Below are 24765 nucleotides of genomic sequence, written 5' to 3'. Positions count from 1 at the left end.
GCTCAGAAGCGCTAGCAGCTTCTGTAATTGTTTGAATAGCAGCCAGATTTTTGTGCACAGGCATAAAGGTTAAGAGACATTCTGTAAAAAATTGGTATGAAAGTCTCAAATTATGTAGTTTCAGCTCTAAGCTCACCTACTGTATATTAGCATATCTGAATATAGACCTTACCTAGTAATATATTAGGTTTCAACACGGGATCTATATAGCATGGAGATTTGGCAGCAATGAAATATATTTACAAATTCTGCAATTTCATAGCTGTCGATGTTCAACTAATGGAAGACAGCAGTGCCCATAAAAGAACAATGATGACGACACAAGGATGGTTGTACGCAGAATAGCTGGTAAGTAGACTGAACCACGGTGACTTATTCACAACCAAATTCAATATAGCACATTTACAACTAGAATTTTTAGTTAGAGCTAAAGTACTAAACAAAGTGATTGATATTGATGTATGAGCCATATACAATCTTTTCTCTTAAAGTCAGTCATTTGAGGCAAATCAAATACTATAGCTACAATATTGAATTTGGTGGTATTTCAATAAGTGAGGGGCAGTTATGGCCTTGTCAGCCCACGTAGCGTGAACAATGCATTCTTTCAGCTACTTTTTTTTTCTCCAGAAATGTTTCTGCATGGAAATGTCGTGATAAAGAACTATTTACACAAATTACGGTAAGTTATCCACAATTCATAGGGGTTAATATGACTGCCATTAACCATCTGTCTGCTGATAGTCCTGGATTGACTACACATCTACACTTCCTGTGTATTTCTGCACTTCTGGCTTTGTGACTTTTGTTACTTACTGCTCCACTTGTCTGCCTGCCATCCTGCACACCCTGTTGTCATGGTCCTCGCTAATCCACATGACATCTTGCAAGTGTCAATCCTCTACGTCATAACCTCTGTTCCTTTCTGCCCATACTGACCTATGGCATAGAGGTGAGCCATAAAACTTCCATGTGGGTGTTGCTGTCAGGGGAGGGCTGAGCCGAGGGACAGGGGGGCAAATGGCACCAGCAGCTGTACAGGGCCGGCCGCCTGCTGCATGATGTCACTATAACAGACATGGCCACACACAGCAAACTGTGCCGTGTCTGCTATACTGTGATGTGGCCGGACTGGCATACTGACAAATTTACAGACGCAGTGCCGCATCACAGTACAACCAACACGGCCCTGGACGTATGGGTAGGCTCACTTAACGTTGGTGACAGCGGCATGCTATGGGGCCATGAGTAGCCCTCTGTGCTGAGCAATGTAGAGCCAGAAGATCCTGAAAAAAACAGACCTGCAGGCAACTGGAGAGGTGAGTATTTGATTATTTTTTTATGTGTGGAGCACTATATGGGGACCATTATCCTGTATGGAGCATTATATGGGGTCCATTATTCTGTATGCAGCAATATATGGGATCCATTACAATGTATGGAGCATTATATGGGGCCCATTATTCTGTATGGAGCAGTATATAGAGCCCATTATACTGCATGGAGCAATATATGGAGCCATTATATACTGTATGTAGCAATATATAAGGCCATTATACTGCATGGAGCAATTTATGGGGCCATTATACTGTATCGAGCAATATATAGAGCAATTATACTATATGGAGCAATATACAGTGCCCATTATACTGTATGGAGCAATATATGGGTCCATTATACTGTATGGAGCACTATGTGGGGCTATCATATTCTGTATGTAGCATTATATGGGCCCAATATCCTGTATGGAGCAATATATGGGGACATTATATAATGTATGGAGCATTATATGAGGAACATTATACAGTATGGAGCAATACATTGGGCCATTATATACTGTATGAAGCATTATATGGGGCCCGTGATGCTGTATAATACTGTACTCATACTGTATATAGGAGACTGTATAACAGCTTATGCTGTATATAGGAGGCACTGTAGGGGCTCATACTGAACATTTAGGAGGCTATATGAGGGCTCATACTGTGTATAGGGAGCTATGTGAGGGCTCATACTGTATATAGGAGGCTATCTGGTGGCTCATACTGTGTGTAGGGGTCCGTGTGTGGACTAACACTGTATCTAGGGTGCTGTGTGTGGGCTTGCACTATATGTAGGGGCTATGTGGAGTCATATTTCCTGGGCCTGTGAGCTGTTATCCTCATTATGGTCACCTTTTCTTGTCCTAATTGAAGGAATTCCCTGATGAACCTCTGAATTACCAAAAGAGAGGTGAAACGCATCAGAAGAAGATGCCATTAAGCTAAGTACAGTACACAACTGCTCAGGCTATATATATATATATATATATATATATATATATATATATAGTTCATATTCATAGTAACGTGTATGTAGAGCACTATGGGGGAGCGCATACTGTACAGTGGGGGAAATAAGTATTTGATCCCTTGCTGGTTTTGTAAGTTTGCCCACTGACAAAGACATGAACAGTCTATAATTTAAAGGGTAGGTTAATTTTAACATTGAGATAGAATATTAAAAATAAAATACAGAAAATCACATTGTATAAATTTATTTGCATTTTGCAGTGAGAAATAAGTATTTGATCCCCTACCAACCATTAAGAGTTCTGGCTCCTACAGACCAGTTAGACACTCCTAATCAACTCGTTACCTGCATTAAAGACATCTGTCTTACCTAGTCACCTTTATAAAAGACTCCTGTCCACAGACACAATTAATCAGTAAGACTGTAACCTCTACAACATGGGCAAGACCAAAGAGCTTTATAAGGATGTCAGGGACAAGATCAAAAACCTGCACAAAGGTGGAATGGGCTACAAAACCATAAGACGCTGGGTGAGAAGGAGACAACTGTTGGTTCAATAGTAAGAAAATGGAAGAAATACTAAATGACGACTGTCAATCGACATCGAACTGGGTCACCATGCAAAATCTCACCTCGTGGGGTATCCTTGATCATGAGGAAGGTGAGAGATCAGCCTAGAACTACACGGGGGGAACTTGTTAATGATCTCAAGGCAGCTGGGACCACAGTCACCAAGAAAACCATTGGTAACACATTACGCCGTTAAGGTTTAAAATCCTGCAGTGACCCCAAGGTCCCTCTGCTCAAGAAGGCACATGCGCAGGCCCATCAGAAGTTTGCCAATGATCACCTGGATGACTCTGTGAGTGATTGGGAGAAGGTGCTGTGGTCAGATAAGACAGAAATTGAACTCTTTGGCATTAACTCAATTCGCCATGCTTGGAGGAATGAAATAAGTATATTCTCTGAGTTGCCAGGACATTTGCATTCTCCCTGTTGCAGACTGTGTGCCATTACCTTCCTGCTTTGTTTTGTTTGGTCAAATATATTTGACTTTGCTGATATTCTTTAACCTTTGACCCTGGATCATGTGTGACCTTACTGATTTGCCTGTTTACACTGACATCTGCATCCTTGTTTTTTGCTTCAATCATGCTCTCTACCTTGACTTGCCATATCTTGGCCACCTAGGAAGTCAAAAGAACTGCAACCTGTGGTTCTGACGCAGTACAACCCATACCTCCTTAGTATCACCTTGATGTCCCTGATAAATACCCGTTAAGACTCTTGGTACATCTGGTTCTTAGAGGACCCCCCTCATCTATATATTGTCATTGGACATATGCAAAACCGTTGTGCTAATGAAACAATCCCATTAAGGTAGAAAATGATCAAATATATTTCTACACCCAGTTAATTTTAATCATATCAGTTTCTTCTCCTTAGTGCTTTGACAAAAGTAAAAGTGGTAAATAGCGGCTATTATGACATCTATTCTGTGAAAAAAATCCAGTGATGTAGGGGCAAGAAAAGTATCAATTTATAACAAGGTAACATCTCATCATAGGTTTACATATACAATTTGTCATCAAACATTCAGAGAAGTATGGAGTATTTGAAATACAATGGTTTCATCCTGGCGAATGGGGCATTTTGTAATTCTAGGTATTCAGGGGTTATGGATGGAGGTAATTTGTATTCTTCTATATTCCCTGACATCCAGCAAAGTGGGACAAGTGGATGGGAGAAGTCGACATTATTTCCTTGTAAACAATTGTTGGGAAGGGTAATGAGTGGTAGTATATTAATCCTTGATGATGGGCTAGGTTACAATCAGACATTTCTTAAAGAGGTGCTTAGATGCATGTTCCACCTCGGATATCTCATACTCATGATGTGCTGGTTGTGGTGGCAAGTGGAACGACTATGAAGTCCGTTTGCTGTTTGGAAAATAGTGAGTTACACACGGAATGGCCATCATCGGTCACATTTGGAAGGATTGTATTTGTGGGAATCCCTCAGTCCCTTAGTAACAGGGGTCCATTCACAATAGGGCCTCACATTGTTTTACTATTCCATAACAAGATTCGGTAAATCAATGTAACTATCTATTAATCACTATGATCCAAGTCCAAGTCAATCACTATATAGAACTATATAAGTCGACTGTTTCTTATTTAATGGAACCCCCCATTTTGAAAATGGTATCCGATCTTCAGGCAGGATGATATAAAGTAGGAGGAGCTGATCAGATTGAGATAATCATAATAATAATAAATAATTTTATTTTTATAGCGCCGACATATTCCGCAGCACTTTACATTTCAGAGGGGACTTGTACAGACGATAGACATTACAGCATAACAATAATCACATACATCATAACAGATACCAAGAGGAATGAGGGCCCTGCTCGCAAGCTTACAATCTATGAGGAAAAAAAGGGGAGACACGAAAGGTGGGTGGTAACAGTTGCCCTGATTGTTTGGATCAGCCATAATGTTAAGTGTGTAACAGTACAGACACAGAGGGCTAATGGATGCATAAAGCATGTGGGAACATGATGCGGGAAATCTGGTTATGGTAAAACTTTTGGCTGTGCCACACAGGGATAGATTAGGTTAATGTGTTGAGGTGATAGGCCAGTCTGAATAAATGTGTTTTCAGGGCACGCTTAAAATTGTGGGGATTGGGGACTAATCGTATTGACCTGGGAAGTGCATTCCAAAGAATTGGCGCGGCACTTGGAGACGGGAGTGGGAGGTTCTGATTATTGAGGATGCTAACCTCAGGTCATCAGCAGAACGGAGGGCACGGGTAGGGTGGTATACTGAAACAAGGGAGGAGATGTAGGGTGGTGCTGAGCCATGGAGGGCTTTGTGGGTGAGGGTAATAAGTTTATACTGAATTCTGGAGTGGATGGGTAGCCAGTGTAATGACTGGCACAAGGTAGAGGCATCGGTGTAACGATTGGTGAGGAATATGATCCTGGCTGCAGCATTCAAGACAGATTGGAGAGGGGAGAGTTTGGTAAGAGAGAGACCGATTAGAAGAGAGTTACAATAGTCGAGACGAGAATGAATAAGAGAAACAGTAAGAGTTTTTGCAGAGTCAAAAGTAAGAAAAGGTCGAATTCTAGAAATGTTTTTGAGGTGCAGATGACAAGAGCGAGCCAGTGATCGAATGTGGGGGGCAAAGGAAAGCTCGGAGTTAAGTATGACCCCAAGACAGCGGGCCTGTTGCTGGGGAGTAATAGTGGAACCACACACAGAAATAGCAATGTCGGGTATAGGTACATTAGTAGAGGGAGGAAACACCAGGAGTTCAGTCTTTGACAGGTTCAGTTTCAGATATAGTGAGGACATGATGTTAGACACAGCGTTTAGACAATCGCCGGTGTTTTCTAGAAAGGCTGGCGTGATGTCAGGAGAAGAAGCGTATAATTGGGTGTCATCAGCATAGAGATGGTACTGGAAACCAATAGGGGCAGTGTACAAGGAGAAGAGGAGGGGGCCTAGAACCGATCCTTGGGGGACCCCAACATTTTTTGGCGAAAAGTTTCATTAAGCCTTGCATTTATTCACTGAAGTCATGTGTATTTTTGTACATGTGTCCAGTGCGTGGTCCTACGCAGTGATCGACGGGCTTCATTGTATGACTGCGCATGCAGAGATAGCTGTTAATCACTGAGTAGCACCGCCCACTGGACTCATAAGTATACAAACATCAGGGATTTCAATTAATAAAATATAGGTTCTACGGAATCATTTCCAACACACCTATATATGATCCTGCTCAAATTCTCCTTCTTTGCACCATGATGTCCAAATATCAGACTACATGTATAACGTGACAGGTTCACAGGTGATTACAAACTGTAGAAGGCCGGAGCTATTGTCAATAAATATCTATATGCATGTTGTCTACAGAACATCCCGTTTAAATTGGGAGATGTGCTGTCAACATGGATGATGTGTGAGCCCAGAAGACCATGAGCGTTTTGCACATTCATTGGCTGGATGTTAAATATTAATAATCCGTTAATTTCTTATAAGACTCAGTTCTGTACATTGCTTTAGCTTACACGACATAGGCTATTTTTAAGCTTGGCTCATGGTAGAAAGACAGCTCCATATATGTAGAGACCACGTGCTTTAGGAGACGTATATAATTCATGGCTAACTGTAGAGGTCGCTCTTCTTCCCTCACCATCATGAGAGACAGACACGAAGATGTCATCTGTTCTGGGCCATGACATGACATAACAGCTGGTATGTTACTTTACTACGAAGAAGCCGAACTGAGAGACAGACGCCATTTGCCATGTGAGATCCCGGAGAGAAAGAAGAATACACATTGCTTTGCTATGAACTGATGGACAATCTCTCACCTATTTTTATTCACCTGTTTTTCTGTAATAACCTTTCTTTGATGGAAGAATCCAAATAAACCACTATATTTTTATCTGGTAACTAGTCCTGAGTATTTTACAGGATAAGCATTATTTTACACTGGATGGCGGCATTACACAGGCCATTGATCGTGAAAGAGCATTCACCCAATTATAGGGCTGTTTTCTTGTACCTCCCAATACCAACATGGCCAGAGTACTATAACTGAGGCTTCTATTGTAGCTGATTATGTTGACTGATTAGTCTTTGCACTGCAGCTCAGCAAAATTGGTTAGTATTGGTTAGTAACACGGTGATTGAGGTTAGTTGTAGAAAAATGGTAATAGCTGCACTAATGGCAATTTTCAAAAAACGTATCTTGGTTTACTGGAACTTACGAAACTTGCAAGGCAGAGTTTTTTTCCACGACCATCGCTTGCGTCTTGGCAAATTCTGCTATTAAAACTTGCTTCTCTCTGATGTTGGCTGCTGTTAAGTCATTGAGGTCTTCCTCGTGTTTCTTGTTTAAGTCTTGCTCATGTGTCCTTTTTTCAAAGAAATTCAGTATGTGTATGCTTAGACATCTTTGAAAACCATTTTTACTTAACCGTTATACATATTTTATTAATGTCTCACATGAAATATAAACCAGCGCTTTTGTTCCAGGAGTTGTGCAAACGTTTAACATTTCATGAAGCGATATACTCAAAGCAGTGCTTGTGTATTCTAGACCCAATTGTTCCTAAAAAATGTATTCAAGTGGTAAAAAGGGGGATTTATCACAGTTGTATCTAATGCACAGTAACGCAAACCTTTCCTACTAAGGGAAGGACATTGTAATGTATGGCCGTCACCATTGGTCAAACTCCATGTGAAAAGTATACGGGCAAACCAGAGAGAGAACAGGGTAACGTATGATCGCTTATATGTAAAGTGGCTCCACAGCTGGTCCTCGGGAATATCTAAGGGGCGCAGCACAAGTCACACCCGCCTCACCATAACATAAAGTATTAAAATATATGCCTTAAATTGCAATGTAGTGTATTAGAAAAAAATAGGAAATCTTGTAATTATCACACTCGCCACTGGCCTATTGGAGACTCATTTTTTCTGTACTTTCTGGAAATTTACAAGTACATACAAGAGCAATAGATTGACTCAGACCTTATATTTTGCATTGAAGCATCTAATGAGCATGTGCAAAAGTCATTGTAAAAGGAAAACTGCGACATCCCCTATTGTGATCCTGTGTATAAAGGTTGTTACCCGTCATTGTAATCCTACCTGTGAAGATAATGAGACTGCTGAAAAGTCTTCTGTGAAGAACAGTAAGTATAACATTGCCCCAGTAGCTAGTGTGAAAACAGCAAGATTTCTATTTTTTTCTACAATTAAAAAATACACTTAAGGCAAAAAATCAGATTTAAACAAAAGATCTCTGATGACACAATTCTTTTAACAAATTCAATAACTGGAAGCTTGAATGCCACTCTTATTATATGGATTCTTTAAATGTTTAATATGATGACAGCATTTAATTAATATCTCATATAGGGTAGAAGCAGGCAGTATGGTGTACCTTATTTGCTGATTGGCATCACTGCGTATTCGGAGGATCTCTTTTCCCTTAAACTCCAGCTCCTTAGTCAGAGTGTTAATACTCTCATGCAGGATCAGCAGCTCTTTATTTAGGTTAGAAACATGTTGCTCTTGATGCTTGAGCTGTTTCTCAAGTTCTGATATTCGTCCTAAATACTCCAGTTCCTGTAAAGATAATGCGATCTAATCAGCAAACATTTTACTCTTTTCTTTCTGTTCTGGGGCAACTCTTATGAGCGGGTCCTCTACATACAATGGGTAGGGAATCCAATCAAGGTAAAAATGTGTGTAGCACAGTATTAACGCCTTAATGACCGGAGCTTTTTTCATATTCGTTTTTCGCTCCCCTTCTTTCCAGAGCCATAACTTTTTTATTTTTCCGTCTATATGACCATGTGAGGGCTTATTTTTTGCGGGACGAGTTGTACTTTTAAATTACACCATTGGTTTTACCATGTCGTGCACTCGAAAACGGGAAAAAAATTCCAAGTGCTGTGAAATTGCAAAAAAAGTGCAATCCCACACTTGTTTTTTGCTTGGCTTTTTTTGCTAGGTTCACTAGATGCTAAATCTGACCTACCATTATGATTCTCCAGGTCATTACGAGTTCATAGACACCACACATGTCTATGTCCTCTTTTATCTAAGTGGTGATAAAACATTCCAAAGTTTGCTAAAAAAAAAAAATTGTGCAATTTTCCGAGACCCGGAGCGTCTCCATTTTTCGTGATCTGGGGTCGGGTGAGGGCTTATTTTTTCCGTGCCTGACGTTTTTAATGATACCACTTTTGTGCAGATACATTCTTTTGATCACCAGTTATTGCATTTTATTGCAATGTCTTGGCGACCAAAAAAACGTAATTCTGGCGTTTTGAATTTTTTTCTTGCTACGCCGTTTAGCGATCGGGTTAATGTTTTCTTTTATTGATAGATCAGGCGATTCTGAAAGCGGCGATACCTAATATGTGTATGTGGGATTTTTTTTTACTTCTTTATTTTGATTGGGGCGAAAGGGGGGTGATTTGAACTTTTAGTTTTTTTTTTTAATTTTTTTTAATTTTTAAACATTTTTTTTTACTTTTGGCATGCTTCAATAGCCTCCATCGGAGGCTAGAAGCATGCGCAACCCAATCGGCTCTGCTACATATGGGCGATGAGCAGATCGCCCATACGTAGCAAATTTACTCCTGTGATTTCAGCACCGACCACCGGGTGGCGCTGAAAGCCATATGCCTGGAACAACCATAGAGGTCTCATAGAGACCTCTGGTTGTCCAGGCAACATGACGCCGACCCCCGATCACATGACGGGGGTCGGCAATTAGGTCATTTCCGGCCCGGCGGCCGGAAATGCTATTTAAATGCCCGCTGTCAGCTTTGACAGCGGGATTTAACTAGTTAATAGGTGCGGGCAGACGGCAATTCCACTCGCACCTATTGTGGGCACATGTTAGCTGTTCATAACAGCTGACATGTCCCGGCTTTGATGCGGGCTCAGCGCCGGAGCCCTCATCAAAGCAGGGGATATGTCTTATGACGGACTGCGTCCGTCATTGGACATTAAGGGGTTAAATTCAGTGACAGCAAAGGTTAGTTTCAATATTAATGTGAAGAAACAATAATTAATCATTACTCTTGCCATGAAGATTATATAAACTTTAGGAGAAACCCAATGGATCCTTTTAATGCATCAATAATATCCACTGCTCACAGTTTGGAGCCATCATTCTATGGATCTCTTACAGTGTAATGACTTCTGTTCTAAATGGAAACATTGATGCTATCTATTGTGAATGATGAAAATACTCATGGTCCTTCTAAAATAATTCTTTGCCATACCTGATGCCTGTTCAACTCTTTCTGCCTTTCCAGTTCTGCTGCAGCAGCTTCCATTTCCTGCTGGTGGTGATTCCTCAACTGGTCAATGGCCGCTGCATGCTGGTGATTGAGTTCTGAACGCAAGGATGCTGCAAAGCAAGCAATATATACATCACAAATCACAAATTAATGAGAGAAATATTTACAATGTTCCATGTGTCCATTATGATTACACTAAGGATGTACTGGTTAAGCCGATTAGCTATTCTGGACATGGTAAGAAAAATCAAGTCCATATGGAATAAGCATCTGGGAATAGCTTTTGTGCCAGAAAAGATGCCTTTATTATCACTGCAACCTGTTATAAATCTGATCATCAGCTGGTTGATGCTCAACCTCTACGTATCACTGTACTGCACATATGGACAGTCTCTTTTTAAAAAAAATGTAAGACCGGTGGCTTTATGTCTTAAGTCAGGGGTGCACAACACTTTTTGGCCCAAGGATCACATTGTTGTACCGAACCAGAAGAGGAGCAAAAAAAATTTGAAGAGGTATGTGGCGCCCCTGAGGCTCAGTCGCCACAGAGGTACTGCACCTTCTCCTAAGGTGTAGTGCCCCACCACCTAGGTAAGTTGGGAGCTCCTTTCCACACGCCAACACTCGCCTCCCACACAACAGGGTAGTTCTGCACAACCACATTGCGGCTCAGTGCTTAGAGAGTAGCAGAGCACCTCTGGTGGTTCCCTGCATGGAACACTGGATGTGCTGGGAGGTGGGTGGAGTTGAGACCCATATAAAAGGTTGGGAAGGTTTAGAATTACAGGTCAGTCTGACGGGAGGTCAGGCGAGAGGAGGTCAGTCTGAAGTCAGTCTGAGGGGAGTCTGGACAGTCAGTCAGGAGAGTCTGAGGACGGGTCCGAGAGGAAGAAGATCCCTAGAAGAGGGAGAGAAGAAGGAGTGCTGCAGCTGCCTCAGTGATCTGAGCCAGCTGGCACGGGAAAGGAACAAGAGCGAGAAAGACGTAGAACTGCAACCTAAGCTTCCATAGAAAAGAGAAACAAGTACGGAACGAAGGAGTAGAGAGAACAGAGAGGAGTTGTGGGTTGGAAGAGGAACCCTGCCTATAGGTTCTCAGCACAAGGCCGGGGCCCGGTGTTATGAGTTCATTTTCTCCTTCACCTCTGATGTCTGATGAACTCCCTCTGCTGGTGAAAGGAGGTAGTGAAATTGATCTGGATGGGAAGAACCTGTCATCTGAACAGGTGGAGTGTGATTGGACATCCGGAATTTCTGAGTGGATATAAGGCAGCTGACGCCCTGCAGGGTTGCTGGTGATCCTTTCTGCTCTGAGCTCTGGCATCCAGTTTAGTTCCTGTCTACTAAAAGCTAAGTTTTTGCTCTGCTATTTTTCCATGAGATTTTGTCTGTTTACTTAGTGTTTGTGTTCAGCCTGCCCTGGTTGGGACGGGCTGAACTCCATTTTTGTCTCTGATCAGTTGATCTCTTTGCTCTGTCTTCAGAATATACCTGAGTGCTGATATAGTGATTTTGAAGTCTAGTGACTTCAGGGCCTTTTCTATCAGACGTGTTGGACATTATTTTTGGCGGGGTTTTTTGCGGATTGCATCCAGCATCTTTTCTGTCCTTTCCTATCTAGTTAGTTGGGCCCCATCATTTGCTCAGCCTGTCTTTCTGTCTGTGTTTGTGTTTTCATCTGTTTTTCACCGCCAATACATGTTGGGGGCTGTCTATTGCTTTGGGGTCTGCTCTGGGGCAGTTTAGATTTCCCCTTTCTTTCTTTAGGCTTATTTAGCTTTCCGGCTGAGACGAGGGGTCTAGGGCACCGTAGGAACCCCCCACGGCTACTGTTAGTTGTGGTGAATAGGATCAGGGGTCTGCAATCCGCTAGCTACCAACCTCTCCGGTTTTCTGGACTTGGCTTGTGTTTTTGTTTTTTCCTCCTCCGGTTACTCATTCATAACAGAATCACCAGCCATACCGCAGATTCTAGGGTACTCAATAGCAGGAGAGAATTGTAAAAAAAAAAAAAGTGTCAATTTTTTTTTGTGTATATTTTTTCCTCTATTTCTCTGAGGCCGTAGGAGGAATTTTTTCTCAATGGAGATTAAGCAATTGTCTGATGGTGTGGAGCAGCTCACTGCTGAAGTGCGGGGAATTTCCGCCTATCTTGCTCATTCACATGCTGCTGAACCAAAGATCCCTACTCCTGATGTGTTTTTTGGGGATCGGTCTAAATTTTTGAATTTTAATAATAATTGTAAATTATTTTTTGCCTTGAAGCCTAACTCATCGGGGAGCTCCACGCAGCTGGTTAAAATTGTCATCTCTTTGCTGTGCGGCGATCCCCAGGATTGGGCGTTTTCTTTGAAACCTGATGATCCTATTCTAACTAATGTGAATGCATTTTTTCAAGCCTTGGGGTTGTTGTATGATGATCCTTAATGCTATTGATCAGGCTGAAAAGGCCCTGTTGGCATTGAGCCAGGGTCAGGATTCTGCAGAGTTGTACTGTCAAAAATTCCGAAAGTGGGCGGTCCTTACTACCTGGAATGATGGTGCCTTGGCAGCTCTCTTTCGGAAGGGTTTGTCAGAAACCGTAAAAGATACTATGGTGGGATTTCCTGTTCCCTCTGGTGTTGACGATTCTATGTCATTAGCCATTCAAGTTGATCGGCGCTTGCGTGAACGCAAAACTGCAAGAGAGGTGTTGCCACCTGTTGAACAAATGTCTGAACCTATGCAATGTGATAGAGTTTTGTCCAGAGCGCAACGTCAGGAGTTCAGAAGGCGTAATAAGCTGTGTTTTTTTTTGTGGAGATGCCTCTCATATTATTTCTGTCTGCCCTAAATGAGAGAAACGTTTTACACACACATTTGTTGTGGGTGGTGTTCAACCTAAGTTTCTTTTGGCAATTACTCTGATCTGCTCCCTGTCCACATTTTCCGCTAAGGCTTTTGTGGATTCGGGAGCAGCTCTGAACCTGATGGACTTGGATTTTGCTAAACGTTGTGGGTATCCTATGACACCTCTGAGGATGCCTATCCCTTTTGAGGGGTATTGATGCTACTCCTTTGGCGAAGAATAAACCTCAGTTTTGGATCCAGGTGGTAATGCGGGTCGCCCCAGACCATCAAGAAAATTGCAGATTTTTGGTGCTGCATAATTTGCATGATACCATTGTTCTGGGGTTTCCCTGGTTGCAAATCCATAATCCAGTTTTGGATTGGAAATCTTTCTCTGTGGTTAGTTGGGGTTGTCGGTGTGCCCTTAGTGATGCTCCTGTTTTCTCCACCTCTCCCCAGTCGCATGATGTTCCTGACTATTTGGCTGATTTTTATGATGTATTTAGTGAGAATGAGTCTGCGTCTTTGCCTCCTCATAGGAGTTATGACTGTGCAATTGAGCTGAGCCCTGGGTGTAAATTTCCCAAGAGTCGACTTTTCAATTTATCTGTACCCGAGCACGAGGCTATGCGATCCTATATTAAGGAGTCGTTGGAGAAGGGTCATATTAGACCATCCTCTTCACCCTTAGGTGCTGGGTTTTTTTTCGTGGCCAAGAAAGATGGTTCATTAAGGCCTTGTATTGACTATCGTTCCCTCAACAAAATTACTGTTAAATATCAGTATCCGTTACCCCTGATTTCTGATCTATTCTCCAGAGTTAAAGGTGCTTGCTGGTTTACCAAGCTTGACCTCAGGGGGGCGAATAATCTTATTCGCATTAAGCATGGGGATGAATGGAAGACGGCGTTTAATACTCCGGAGGGACATTTTGAGTACCTGGTGATGCCTTTTGGGCTCACTAATGCCCCTTCTGTCTTCCAGTGCTTCATGAATGAAATTTTCTGAGACTTTGTGGATACATTTTTGATCATCTATCTGGATGATATTTTGATCTTTTCCAAGGATTGGGACTCTCATGTGGAACATGTTCGGACTGTGTTCCGGATTTTGAGGAAGAATTCCCTGTATATCAAGGGATCGAAATGCCTTTTTGGGGTACAGAGGATTTCATTTTTGGGATTTATTTTGTCTCCGACAACTATTGAAATGGACCCGGCCAAGGTACAGGCCATTTATGATTGGGTTCAGCCCACTTCTTTGAAGGCCCTCCAGAAGTTTTTGGGTTTTGCTAATTTTTATCGTAAATTTATAGCTAATTTTTCTGGTATTGCCAAACCATTGACTGATTTGACTAAGAAGGGTGCTGATGTGCTGAATTGGTCTCCGGAGGCTGTTTCTTCCTTTCAGGAGCTGAAGCGAAGGTTCACTTCTGCTCCGGTTTTGCGGCAACCTGATGTCTCCAGTTTCAGGTAGAGGTGGACGCTTCTGAGATTGGTGCAGGAGCTGTTTTGTCCCAAGAAGATCCTGTAACATCTAAAATGAATGACTGTGCTTTCTTTTCCCGAAAGTTCTCCCCATCCGAACGTAACTATGATGTGGGGAATCGGGAACTGTTAGCCATGAAATGGGCATTTGAGGAGTGGAGACATTGGTTGGAGGGAGCTAAACATCAAGTCGTGGTCCTTACTGACCACAAGAATTTGATTTACCTGGAGTCGGCCAAACGCTTGAATCCTAGACAGGCTAGGTGGGCCTTGTTTTTCACACATTTTGATTTTGTGGTCTCTTTTCTTCCTGACACTAAGAATGTCAAGGCAGACGCCCTCTCTAGGAGTTTCTTTGCTGATTCTCCTATTGTGACCAAGCCTGCTACCATCTTAGGTGAGGGGGTAGTTCTTTCTGCCATCTCGCCCGATTTGAGATGTGCTCTGGAAGAGTTTCAGGAGGACAATCCTGAGCATTGTCCCATTGGAAAATTGTATGTTCCTGACCAGTGGAGGAAGAGAGTAATGTCTGAAGTTCATTGCTCCGCATTAGCTGGTCATCCAGGCATTTTTGGTACTAGAGATTTGGCGAGTCGGTCTTTTTGGTGGCCCGCCTTGTCTCGTGATGTCAGGAATTTTGTGAAGTCCTGTGGGACTTGCTCCCGGTCTAAACCTTGTTCTCGCTCTAGTGGGTTGTTGATGCCTCTGCCGGTGCCCAGGAGGCCATGGACCCATATTTCAATGGATTTTATGTCTGATATGCCTGTCTCTCAGAGAATGACTGTTATTTGGGTGATTTGTGATAGATTCTCTAAGATGGTCCATCTTGTACCACTCCCTAAGATGCCATCTTCCTCAGAGTTGGTGCCATTGTTTTTGCAACAGGTGGTTCGCTTGCACGGTATCCCTGAGAACATTGTATCTTACAGAGGAGTTCAGTTTGTTTCTAGATTTTGGAGGACTTTCTGTTCCAAGCTGGGAATTCAGTTGTCCTTCTCCTCTGTGTTTCACCCTCAGACCAATGGGCAGACGGAGAGAACAAACCAGACTTTGGAGTCGTATTTGAGATGTTTTATTTCTGCTGATCAGGATGATTGGGTTTCATTTTTGCCCTTGGCCGAATTTGCTTTAAATAATAGAGCTAGTTCTGCCACTTTGATGTCACCTTTTTTTTTGTAACTTTGGGTTTCATCCTCGATTCTCTTCAGGGCAGGTGGAGTCTTCTGCCTGCCCAGGTGTTGACACTGTGGTGGAGAGAATGCACCAGATCTGGGACCAAGTGGTGGATAAGTTGATCTCTCCCAGGAAAAGGCCCAGCGGTTTTCCAACCGGCATAGGACCATTGGTCCCCGGTTTAAGGTGGGTGATATGGCTTGGTTGTCATCAAAGAATATCTCTATGAAGGTGGCTTCTCCAAAGTTTAAACCTAGATTTATTGGACCTTACAAGATTTTGGAGATTCTTAATCCAGTCTCTTTTCGATTGGCTCTTCCTGTTACATTCAAGATCCATAACGTGTTTCATAAGTCTCTGTTAAAGAGGTTTGTTGAGCCAGTAGTTCCTGTGGTGGCACCTCCTGACCCTGTATTGGTTGAAGGTAATGTGGAATATGAGGTTGAGAAGATACTGGATTCTCGTCTGGCTAGACGGAGATTCCAGTATTTGGTTAAATGGAAGGGTTATGGCCAGGAGGATAATTCTTGGGTCTCTGCATCCGATATTCATGCCGAAAGATTGGTTCGTGCTTTTCATCGGGCCCATCCTGATCGCCCTGGTGGCATGGATGAGGGTTCGGTGACCCCTCCTCAAGGGGGAGGTACTGTTATAAGTTCATTTTCTCCTTCACCTCTGATGTCTGATGAACTCCCTCTGCTGGTGAAAGGAGGTAGTGAAATTGATCTGGATGGGAAGAACCTGTCATCTGAACAGGTGGAGTGTGATTGGACATCCGGAATTTCTGAGTGGATATAAGGCAGCCGACGCCCTGCAGGGTTATTGCTCTGCTATTTTTCCATGAGATTTTGTCTGTTTACTGAGTGTTTGTGTTCAGCCTGCCCTGGTTGGAACGGGCTGAACTCCATTTTTGTCTCTGATCAGTTGATCTCTTTGCTCTGTCTTCAGAATATACCTGAGTGCTGATATAGTGATTTTGAAGTCTAGTGACTTCAGGGCCTTTTCTATCAGACGTGTTGGATATTATTTTTGGCAGGGATTTTTGCGGATTGCAGCCATCATCTTTTCTGTCCTTTCCTATCTAGTTAGTTGGGCCCCATCGTTTTCTCAGCCTGTCTTTCTGTCTGTGTTTGTGTTTTCATCTGTTTTTCACCGCCAATACATGTTGGGGGCTGTCTATTGCTTTGGGGTCTGCTCTGGGGCAGTTTAGATTTCCCCTTCCTTTCTTTTGGCTTATTTAGCTCTCCGGCTGTGACGAGGGGTCTAGGGCACCGTAGGAACCCCCCACGGCTACTGTTAGTTGTGGTGAATAGGATCAGGGGTATGCAATCCGCTAGCTACCAACCTCTCCGGTTTTCTGGACTTCGCTTGTGTTTTTGTTTTTTCCTCCTCCGGTTACTCATTCATAACAGCCCGATGTTATGATGAGTCACCGAAGGAGGAAAAAACAAAATACCAGCTAAGTCCAGAAAAACCAGAGAGGTTGGCAGCTATCGGATTGCAGACCCCTGGACCTATCCACAACAACTAGCAGTAGCCGTGGGGGGTTCCTACGGTGCCCTAGACCCCTCGATCACAGCCGGAGAACTACATAGCCTAAAGACAGAAAGGGGAAAAACTAAACTGCCCCAGAGCAGACCCCAAAGCAATAGGCAGCCCCCAACATATAATGACGGTGAAGCAAGATGAAAACACTAACACAGATATAAAGATAGGTTGAGCAAATGATGGGGCCCAAGCTAACTACACAGGACAGGATAGGAAAGCTGCTGTCTGCCATCCGCAAAAACCCTATCAAAATGAGCCAACCGACTGATAGGAAAAACAGGCCCTGAAGTCGCTAGGCTTCAAAAGACTATATCAGCACTCAGGTATATTCTGAAGACAGAGCAAAAGATCAACAGATCAGAGACAAAAATGGAATTCAGCTCACCCCCGGCCAGGGATGGCAGGAACTCCCTAAAAACAAGGCAAAACAAAAACAAAACTGAAGAGTACAAAGCAGAGGAGAAAAACTTAGCTTTGAGATGCAGGAATCAGACTGGTATCCAAGAATCCAGCAGGAAAAATCACCAGCCAGGAAGAAGGGCGTCGGCAGCCTTATATCCAGTCCTCAATTCCAGCCACCCAGTCATCATCTAGCTGCCCAGGTGTTTGGTAATCAGCCTCACTACCTTCCTTCACCAGAGGAGGGAGTTCATCAGAGCTCAATGTTGAAGGGAAAAATGAACTCACAACAGCCCGATCCCCGAGGTTGTATGGACACTTATGGTTCTGCAGCAGACACCGGTGGAGTAGTTGGCTGTAAATGCACTACTCCCAACTTAGACTCGGGGCACAACAGCAACTGAATAGAGAGCCAGGACTCCGGAGAAAGGGGTCCCCGACAGAGGCTACAGCTGTCTGCCATACGAGTAGAATTGCTACGAACATCTGACAGGAGGAACTCCAGAGTACCACGGTACTGGAGAGCTTCACACTAAAAGTTGCATTGGCGGAGTCGTTCAGGAAAGGTACATGGTGGCGGAGTGTTGGAGAGGAGAGCCCTGACTTGCCCGGGAAGTTGACTGAGTCTCTGCCCCGGAGGACACGGCATGGAAGCGGGCACCAGTGTGTGCCACGAACTGTGAGTAAAGCGTTGAAACTGCAAGCCCTGGTGTCCTTCATTCATTTGCACACTAACATCTTCAGCACCACTACACCTGGGTACCAATCCCCTCACTTGTGCCTCTCCTCTAATCTTACATCCACACTGCCCTGGGACTACAGCTCCACCTGTGGGGATTTACACCATCTTTGCTGCACCATCTCATCAGTCCCAGTGGATCTGCATGCAGCGTTGGCGTAACATTTTACTTGCCAAACACCACAGGTGGCGTCACAAACTGTTCACATAAACTATATCACAAACCACCATTGATTTGGGTGCCCAGGGCCACGGACCGGGTCACCGCTGCTGTGACACATTTCCCCTTGACACCGGCCTGGTACCGAGTACCCCACAGCCCTGGGAGGGCGACCCAACTTGGCGTCACGAACAGGATGACGAGACCCGATACCATAGAGTTCTGTGCGCCTGAAATTTGTGAGATTTTATACTTTTGAAAATGTGCAGAAGACCTAATTTAATAGACTGTAAAATGGACATTAGAAATGGCCGCTGGCGTGGAGAAGAAGGGCGTGAAGAGATGGGAGGTCCTAGGAAAAGACCGCGAAGAGTATTGGGCCTTCCCTGCCTGAATTACTATGTGACAGCGACATGGCCCACCCCCGAGGGGTTCGTATACTGGCTTGGAATGGAGGCGCTGGAAGAAGACACCGCCCCCGGAAGGAGGGGCAGAAGAAGCCAATGGCGGGAAAGGGGCCGAGGCAGGAAGAATAACGCCAGAACGCCATTTTGGAGAGTGAGGGAAGGAGGCCTGGAGAGCGCACGGAGGTTGAGTCGGAACTCCCCGGCGCCATGGCTGAAGGCTCTGACCCGATCTCGGAAATGAACAGCCAGCAGCTGGAGGACGAAATCGCCCAGCTGACGTGCCGTCTGCGACTGAGGCAGAAGGCCTTATGGAAGCTGAGCAGGCCACACGCCCGGGAGGGGCCTACACCGGCGGTGACCGCCGCTGCTGCACCGGAGCTTCCCCGGGCAAATTCTGTGGAGCCTGTCGCCGCCATCACACCACCGGCAGCATCCGAAGCCCCTTTGCTGCCGCCACAAGAAGAATTATATGAAACCCCGGGAGCTGAAGCGGAGAAGGAGCTCCCGCCTGGACCTGACGCGGCCGCGCAGGTCCCACCGGAGGCCCCCACGGACCTGGAGCCACCACCCACTGCCACCGGCCCACTTCCACCGGCACCAGAGCAGAGATCGCACTGCCAGGAGGTCCCAGGTACGTCCGATGTCCCGACACCTGGGAAGGCCCTGGGGTGCACCACAGTCGCAGCGGCTGGCCAGCTTGTGCTAGATCTCGTCTGGGACCGAGATACCAGCCCCAGGAGGGTACCAGCACTAAAACTCTCATGACCCAGGAGGGTTTGTTGCACCAGTTGTGCCTTATTTTGGTTTATCATGCTTTTTCCAGTTGTTGCCTAGTTTTTAATTGGCAGCGTTTCTACATTTGGAACTGAAGAGATCATGAACGTTGCATGATCCAAAACTTTTATTGTAAATAGTTTGCACCTCTTTAGGTGCCCTCTCTTGGTTTTACATAAAAGACACTTTGCGAAGATGATGTCAAGATTTTACATAAGGACACTTTGCGAAGATGATGTCTACCTCAAAGGACCCTGCAAGAAATCCTGGCTGGGAGCGGTGTCCAGCACATACAAGAATAATTGTTTAAAGTTTTAATGCAAAGTATTTTTGATAATGATGTATCTTATGAGAGTGTTAGTAACTAGGATCCATACAAGCAACACAGTTCCACTCCAGGCCAGCAGGTGGAGCTCTGAACCGGAATTAAGGGGAGGAGTGCTCTCTGAGGGTCAAGAGGAAGGAGTGGGCAGTTAGTAAATGGCTTTTTAGATAAAGTGAGAAATGTTTTGATACAGAATTAAGAATAAAGAATTGAAAGTAGACAGGTGACGGACCAGGTACTTGCGGTCAGCGTCTTGCGTCTAGAAGAGACAGTGAATGTAGAAAAATGATCAAGAAATGTGTACTAGAGAAGGAAAAGCTGAATAATACTGAAGTGATAGTGAGTCACAGACAATGGCACTTAGAATGAAAAATTGTACTTTTGAGTTGAAATTTAGATCGTTAAATAAGAATTGTTTGTAACGTTCAAGAATAAGTACCTCCTATACTAGGAAGTTTAGTATAAGAAAAGTTTGTTCTGCATTGCAAAATTTTTGTATGTTTCTTTGCTGTCAACTTTGTTTACCTTGCAGCCCACGGATGTGCTGTGTTTAATGGGGGGGTATGTGGCGCCCCTGAGGCTCAGTCGCCACAGAGGTACTGCACCTTCTCCTAAGGTGTAGTGCCCCACCACCTAGGTAAGTTGGGAGCTCCTTTCCACACTCCAACACTCGCATCCCACACAACAGGGTAGTTCTGCACAACCACATTGCGGCTCAGTGCTTAGAGAGTAGCAGAGCACCTTTGGTGGTTCCCTGCATGGAACACTGGATGTGCTGGGAGGTGGGTGGAGTTGAGACCCATATAAAAGGTTGGGAAGGTTTAGAATTACAGGTCAGTCTGACGGGAGGTCAGGCGAGAGGAGGTCAGTCTGAAGTCAGTCTGAGGGGAGTCTGGACAGTCAGTCAGGAGAGTCTGAGGACGGGTCCGAGAGGAAGAAGATCCCTAGAAGAGGGAGAGAAGGAGTGCTGCAGCTGCCTCAGTGATCTGAGACAGCTGGCACGGGAAAGGAACAAGAGAGAGAAAGATGTAGAACTGCAACCTAAGCTTCCATAGGAAAGAGAGACATGTACGGAACGAAGGAGTAGAGAGAACAGAGAGGAGTTGTGGGTTGGAAGAGGAACCCTGCCTATAGGTTCTCAGCGTAAGGCCGGGGCCCGGTCCCCGAGGTTGTATGGACACTTATGGTTCTGCAGCAGACACCGGTGGAGTAGTTGACTGTAAATGCACTACTCCCAACTTAGACTCGGGGCACAACAGCAACTGAATAGAGAGCCAGGACTCTGGAGAAAGGGGTCCCCGACAGAGGCTACAGCTGTCTGCCATACGAGTAGAATTGTTAGGAACATCTGACGGGAGGAACTCCAGAGTACCACGGTACTGGAGAGCTTCACACTAAAAGGCGCATTGGCGGAGTCGTTCAGGAAAGGTACATGGTGGCGGAGTGTTGGAGAGGAGAGCCCTGACTTGCCTGGGAGGTTGACTGAGTCTCTGCCCCGGAGGACATGGCATGGAAGCGGGCACCAGTGTGTACCACGAACTGTGAGTAAAGCGTTGAAACTGCAAGCCCTGGTGTCCTCCATTCATTTGCGCACTAACATCTTCAGCACCGCTACACCTGGGTACCAATCCCCTCACCGCTTGTGCCTCTCTTCTAATCTTACATCTACACTGCCCTGGGACTACAGCTCCACCTGTGGGGAGTTACACCATCTTTGCTGCACCATCTCATCAGTCCCAGTGGATCTGCATGCAGGGTTGGCTTAACATCTTACTTGCCAAACATCACAGGTGGCGTCACGAACTGTTCACATAAACTATATCACAAACCACCATTGATTTGGGCGCCCAGGGCCACTGACCGGGTCACCGCTGCTGTGACACATTTCCCCTTGACACCGGCCTGGTACCGAGTACCCCACAACCCTGGGAGGGCGACCCAGGTACTTACATGAATACATCAGCAGAACCACCATCAGTACCTTAATACATTATCAGAACCAACTGATATTAGAGAATGATTTGAAGAGTTTCTGCTCCAATAATGAAAACACACAAACTTACACTGAGTTTTAGGAACAGAAACTCAACTAAATCCTCCTCATAATTTCAAAATTAAGTTATGAATTGCTACATGATCAGAACCACTGTCAGTACAGGAATGCAGCACCAGGACTACTGTCAGTAGAGGAATACATCACCAAGCTTAGTACACTACTACAGTGATCAATTGCATTTTCAGGTAAGCCCCATATACACTTATATCACATGAACCTGCAACTTCCAGTGTGCACTTATGAATGATAAGGAGATACTGTGAGTTGTTGTTACCAGCCATGTCAAACTGCACACCACACAGGAACCACAGTGCTGATGAGACGCAGGCAGTATCACAAATAAACATTAACATCCAGGTACCTTATAGATGACATCTTTTCTTGAGTAGTTCCAATTTCCTTTGTCTACAATCCTTTTTTCATAATTCAGACACCATGATGAGATTTCACGCTCATAGTTCATTTCTCCAGACTTCCCTCTTCTCCGACCTACTGCAGCACTTCCTGACACTGTGCCCTTAAAAATAAAACTATAATTATACTGCCCCAGAAATAAAAATATCCCCCCATGGTGTGCCCTGGAAATAAATATTTGCCCCTCAAAGTGCCACCTGCACAAAATATCCCCCCCACACTGACCCTCTCCGTAATGTCCCCCCACACACTTCCCATCAACACAATATCCCCCCACTGCCTCTTTGTGTAATGTCCGCCCCGCACTCGCCCTCCCCATAACATTCTCCCCCACACTGCCTCTCTCGGTAATGCCCCTCCTGCACTGCCCCCCTCCATTATATTCCACCCCACACTGCCCCATTCTGTAATGTCCCCCCACATCGCTTCTCTAAATAACATTGCGCCACACACAGCTCCTCTCCGTAATATTCCCAACATTGCCTTACTTACCATTGTCCCCTACACACCCTGCCCCTCTACAGAATGTCCCCCACACACCGTGCTCTTCTCCATATGGTCCCCCACATACCCTGCCCTTCTCCATATGGTCCTCCACACACCCTGCTCCTCTCCATAATGTTCCCCACATACTCTGCCACATCTGCATTTTTTTCCTTTTGTGCTGTGTCGCTCCTTTCAAGAGATATTCACATTTATTGCTCTTGGAATTGAAATTTCTGCTTGAACTTCAACTGAGTGTTTCTTCAGAGTCCTCTCTGCAGGCGTGAGCTTTCACCCCTCCATCCTAGATGCTGTCAATCACAGCTTGGCATCTGATTTAACAGTCTCAGACATTCCTGAACTATGATTGGCAACATCTATCTATCTATCCATCTATCTGTGGATTAATGATTAGTGCAACCACACAGGGGCCAAACATGTAAGCAACTATTTTTCTACAGTCATTTACAGGACCATTTAGGCTACGTTCACACGGAGCAGAACTCGCGAGAATTCCGAATTCCATTCCGTGGGAAAATCGCATTTTAAATTCCCGCGATTTTCCCGCGGAAAAACTAGCATTTTGCAAGCGTAATTAGCTTGCACAATTGCTAGCGTTTTCCAAGCGATCTGTAGCATCGCTTGGAGAACTGATTGACAGGTTGGTCACACTCGTCAAACATAGTGTTTGACGAGTGTGACCAACTTTTTACTATTGAGGCTGCCTATGCGGCATCAATAGTAAAAGATAGGATGTAAAAAATAATAATTAAAAAAAAATATATTGTTATTCCTACCTTCCGGCGTCCCGCGCAGCCTTCCCGCCTCTCACCACACTCCCCGGTCCCAGTAATCCTTTGCGAGAATTACCGCGATGACGTCGCGCAAATGACCGCGAGACTTCGCAATCCCGCGAGAACGGACGTCATCGCTCGCAAAGGATTACTGGGACCGGGAGCGTGGAGAGAGGCGGGAAGGCTGCACGGGACGCCGGAAGGTGAGAATAACAATATTTTTTATTTTAAATTCTATTTTTAACGGGGATATGGTACCCAAAGCCCGGAGGACAGTCTCCTTTCCTCCGGACCGTGGGTACCATCCGCAATGTTCTGCTTACTTTTCGCATGGTGTGCACAGCCACATGCGGAAAGTAAGCAGAACAAAGCATTCCTATGGGTGCGGGATCGCCGCGATTCCGCTAAATTAATGAGCATGCTGCGTTTTTTGCCGCGAAGCGATTCCGCCGCGGTAAAAACCGCAGCATTAGCACAGCATTGCGGAATCCCATAGGAATGCATGGGATGCTTATTTTTCGCGTTTTCGAGGCAAGATCGCGCGGTTAAAACTGCAGCGAAAATGCGAAAAAACCACCACATGTGAACATAGCCTTACAGTGTTCTATGCCACAGAATGGTAATGTATCCGTTTAAAACGGATGGAAAACAGATGGTCCGTTTTTGGTCTGTTTTTTTAATCGCACCCATTGACTTGCATTGGCGAAAATTGCAGCATGCTGCGATTTTTTTCTCAGTCCGATTTTGGATGGGAAAAAAATAGCAAGTGAGATGTCACCATTGACTAACATTGGTCAGAGTGCAAACGTCCGATTTTATCGCCAGTGAGTATGAGCCCTATATATCACATTACCATTTCATTCCATCTAGAATTTATCCAGAAATCTATCTACATTTTGTAGAAGTAATTTAGAGATTGACCTACAGATAGATCAGCAAATTGCTGCACAATAGTGTCCCCCACACTGCCTCTGGCATACTGAGCCTCCTTCACAACCCCCCGTCGCTGATTTTTTTTCTGTTGTAAAGGAATGGCCAT

At 44.6% G+C, this 24765-nt stretch overlaps 1 protein-coding gene across 5 annotated transcripts in view; it reads right to left on the bottom strand.

The window, feature by feature from the left end:
• The window catches only part of FAM184A (family with sequence similarity 184 member A), a 384174-nt gene that overhangs the window by 19044 nt on the left and 340365 nt on the right, over positions 1-24765 (bottom strand). For 3 of the 5 annotated variants that reach the window (XM_073575923.1, XM_073575927.1, XM_073575924.1), the window contains 3 exons: positions 10121-10248; positions 8263-8447; positions 7082-7228 (listed from right to left, as the gene is read on the bottom strand). In XM_073575923.1, coding sequence (XP_073432024.1) covers positions 7082-7228; positions 8263-8447; positions 10121-10248 — 460 coding nt within the window. The remainder of the gene's footprint in view (positions 1-7081; positions 7229-8262; positions 8448-10120; positions 10249-24765) is intronic. The other 2 variants (XM_073575925.1, XM_073575926.1) reach the window with 1 other exon arrangement.

Source organism: Dendrobates tinctorius, unplaced genomic scaffold (assembly GCF_039654945.1).
Source record: "Dendrobates tinctorius isolate UK_male_01 unplaced genomic scaffold, ASM3965494v1 ptg000046l, whole genome shotgun sequence".
In the NCBI taxonomy this organism is placed as follows: domain Eukaryota; kingdom Metazoa; phylum Chordata; class Amphibia; order Anura; family Dendrobatidae; genus Dendrobates; species Dendrobates tinctorius.
This window is presented reverse-complemented; position numbering and strand designations above follow the sequence as displayed.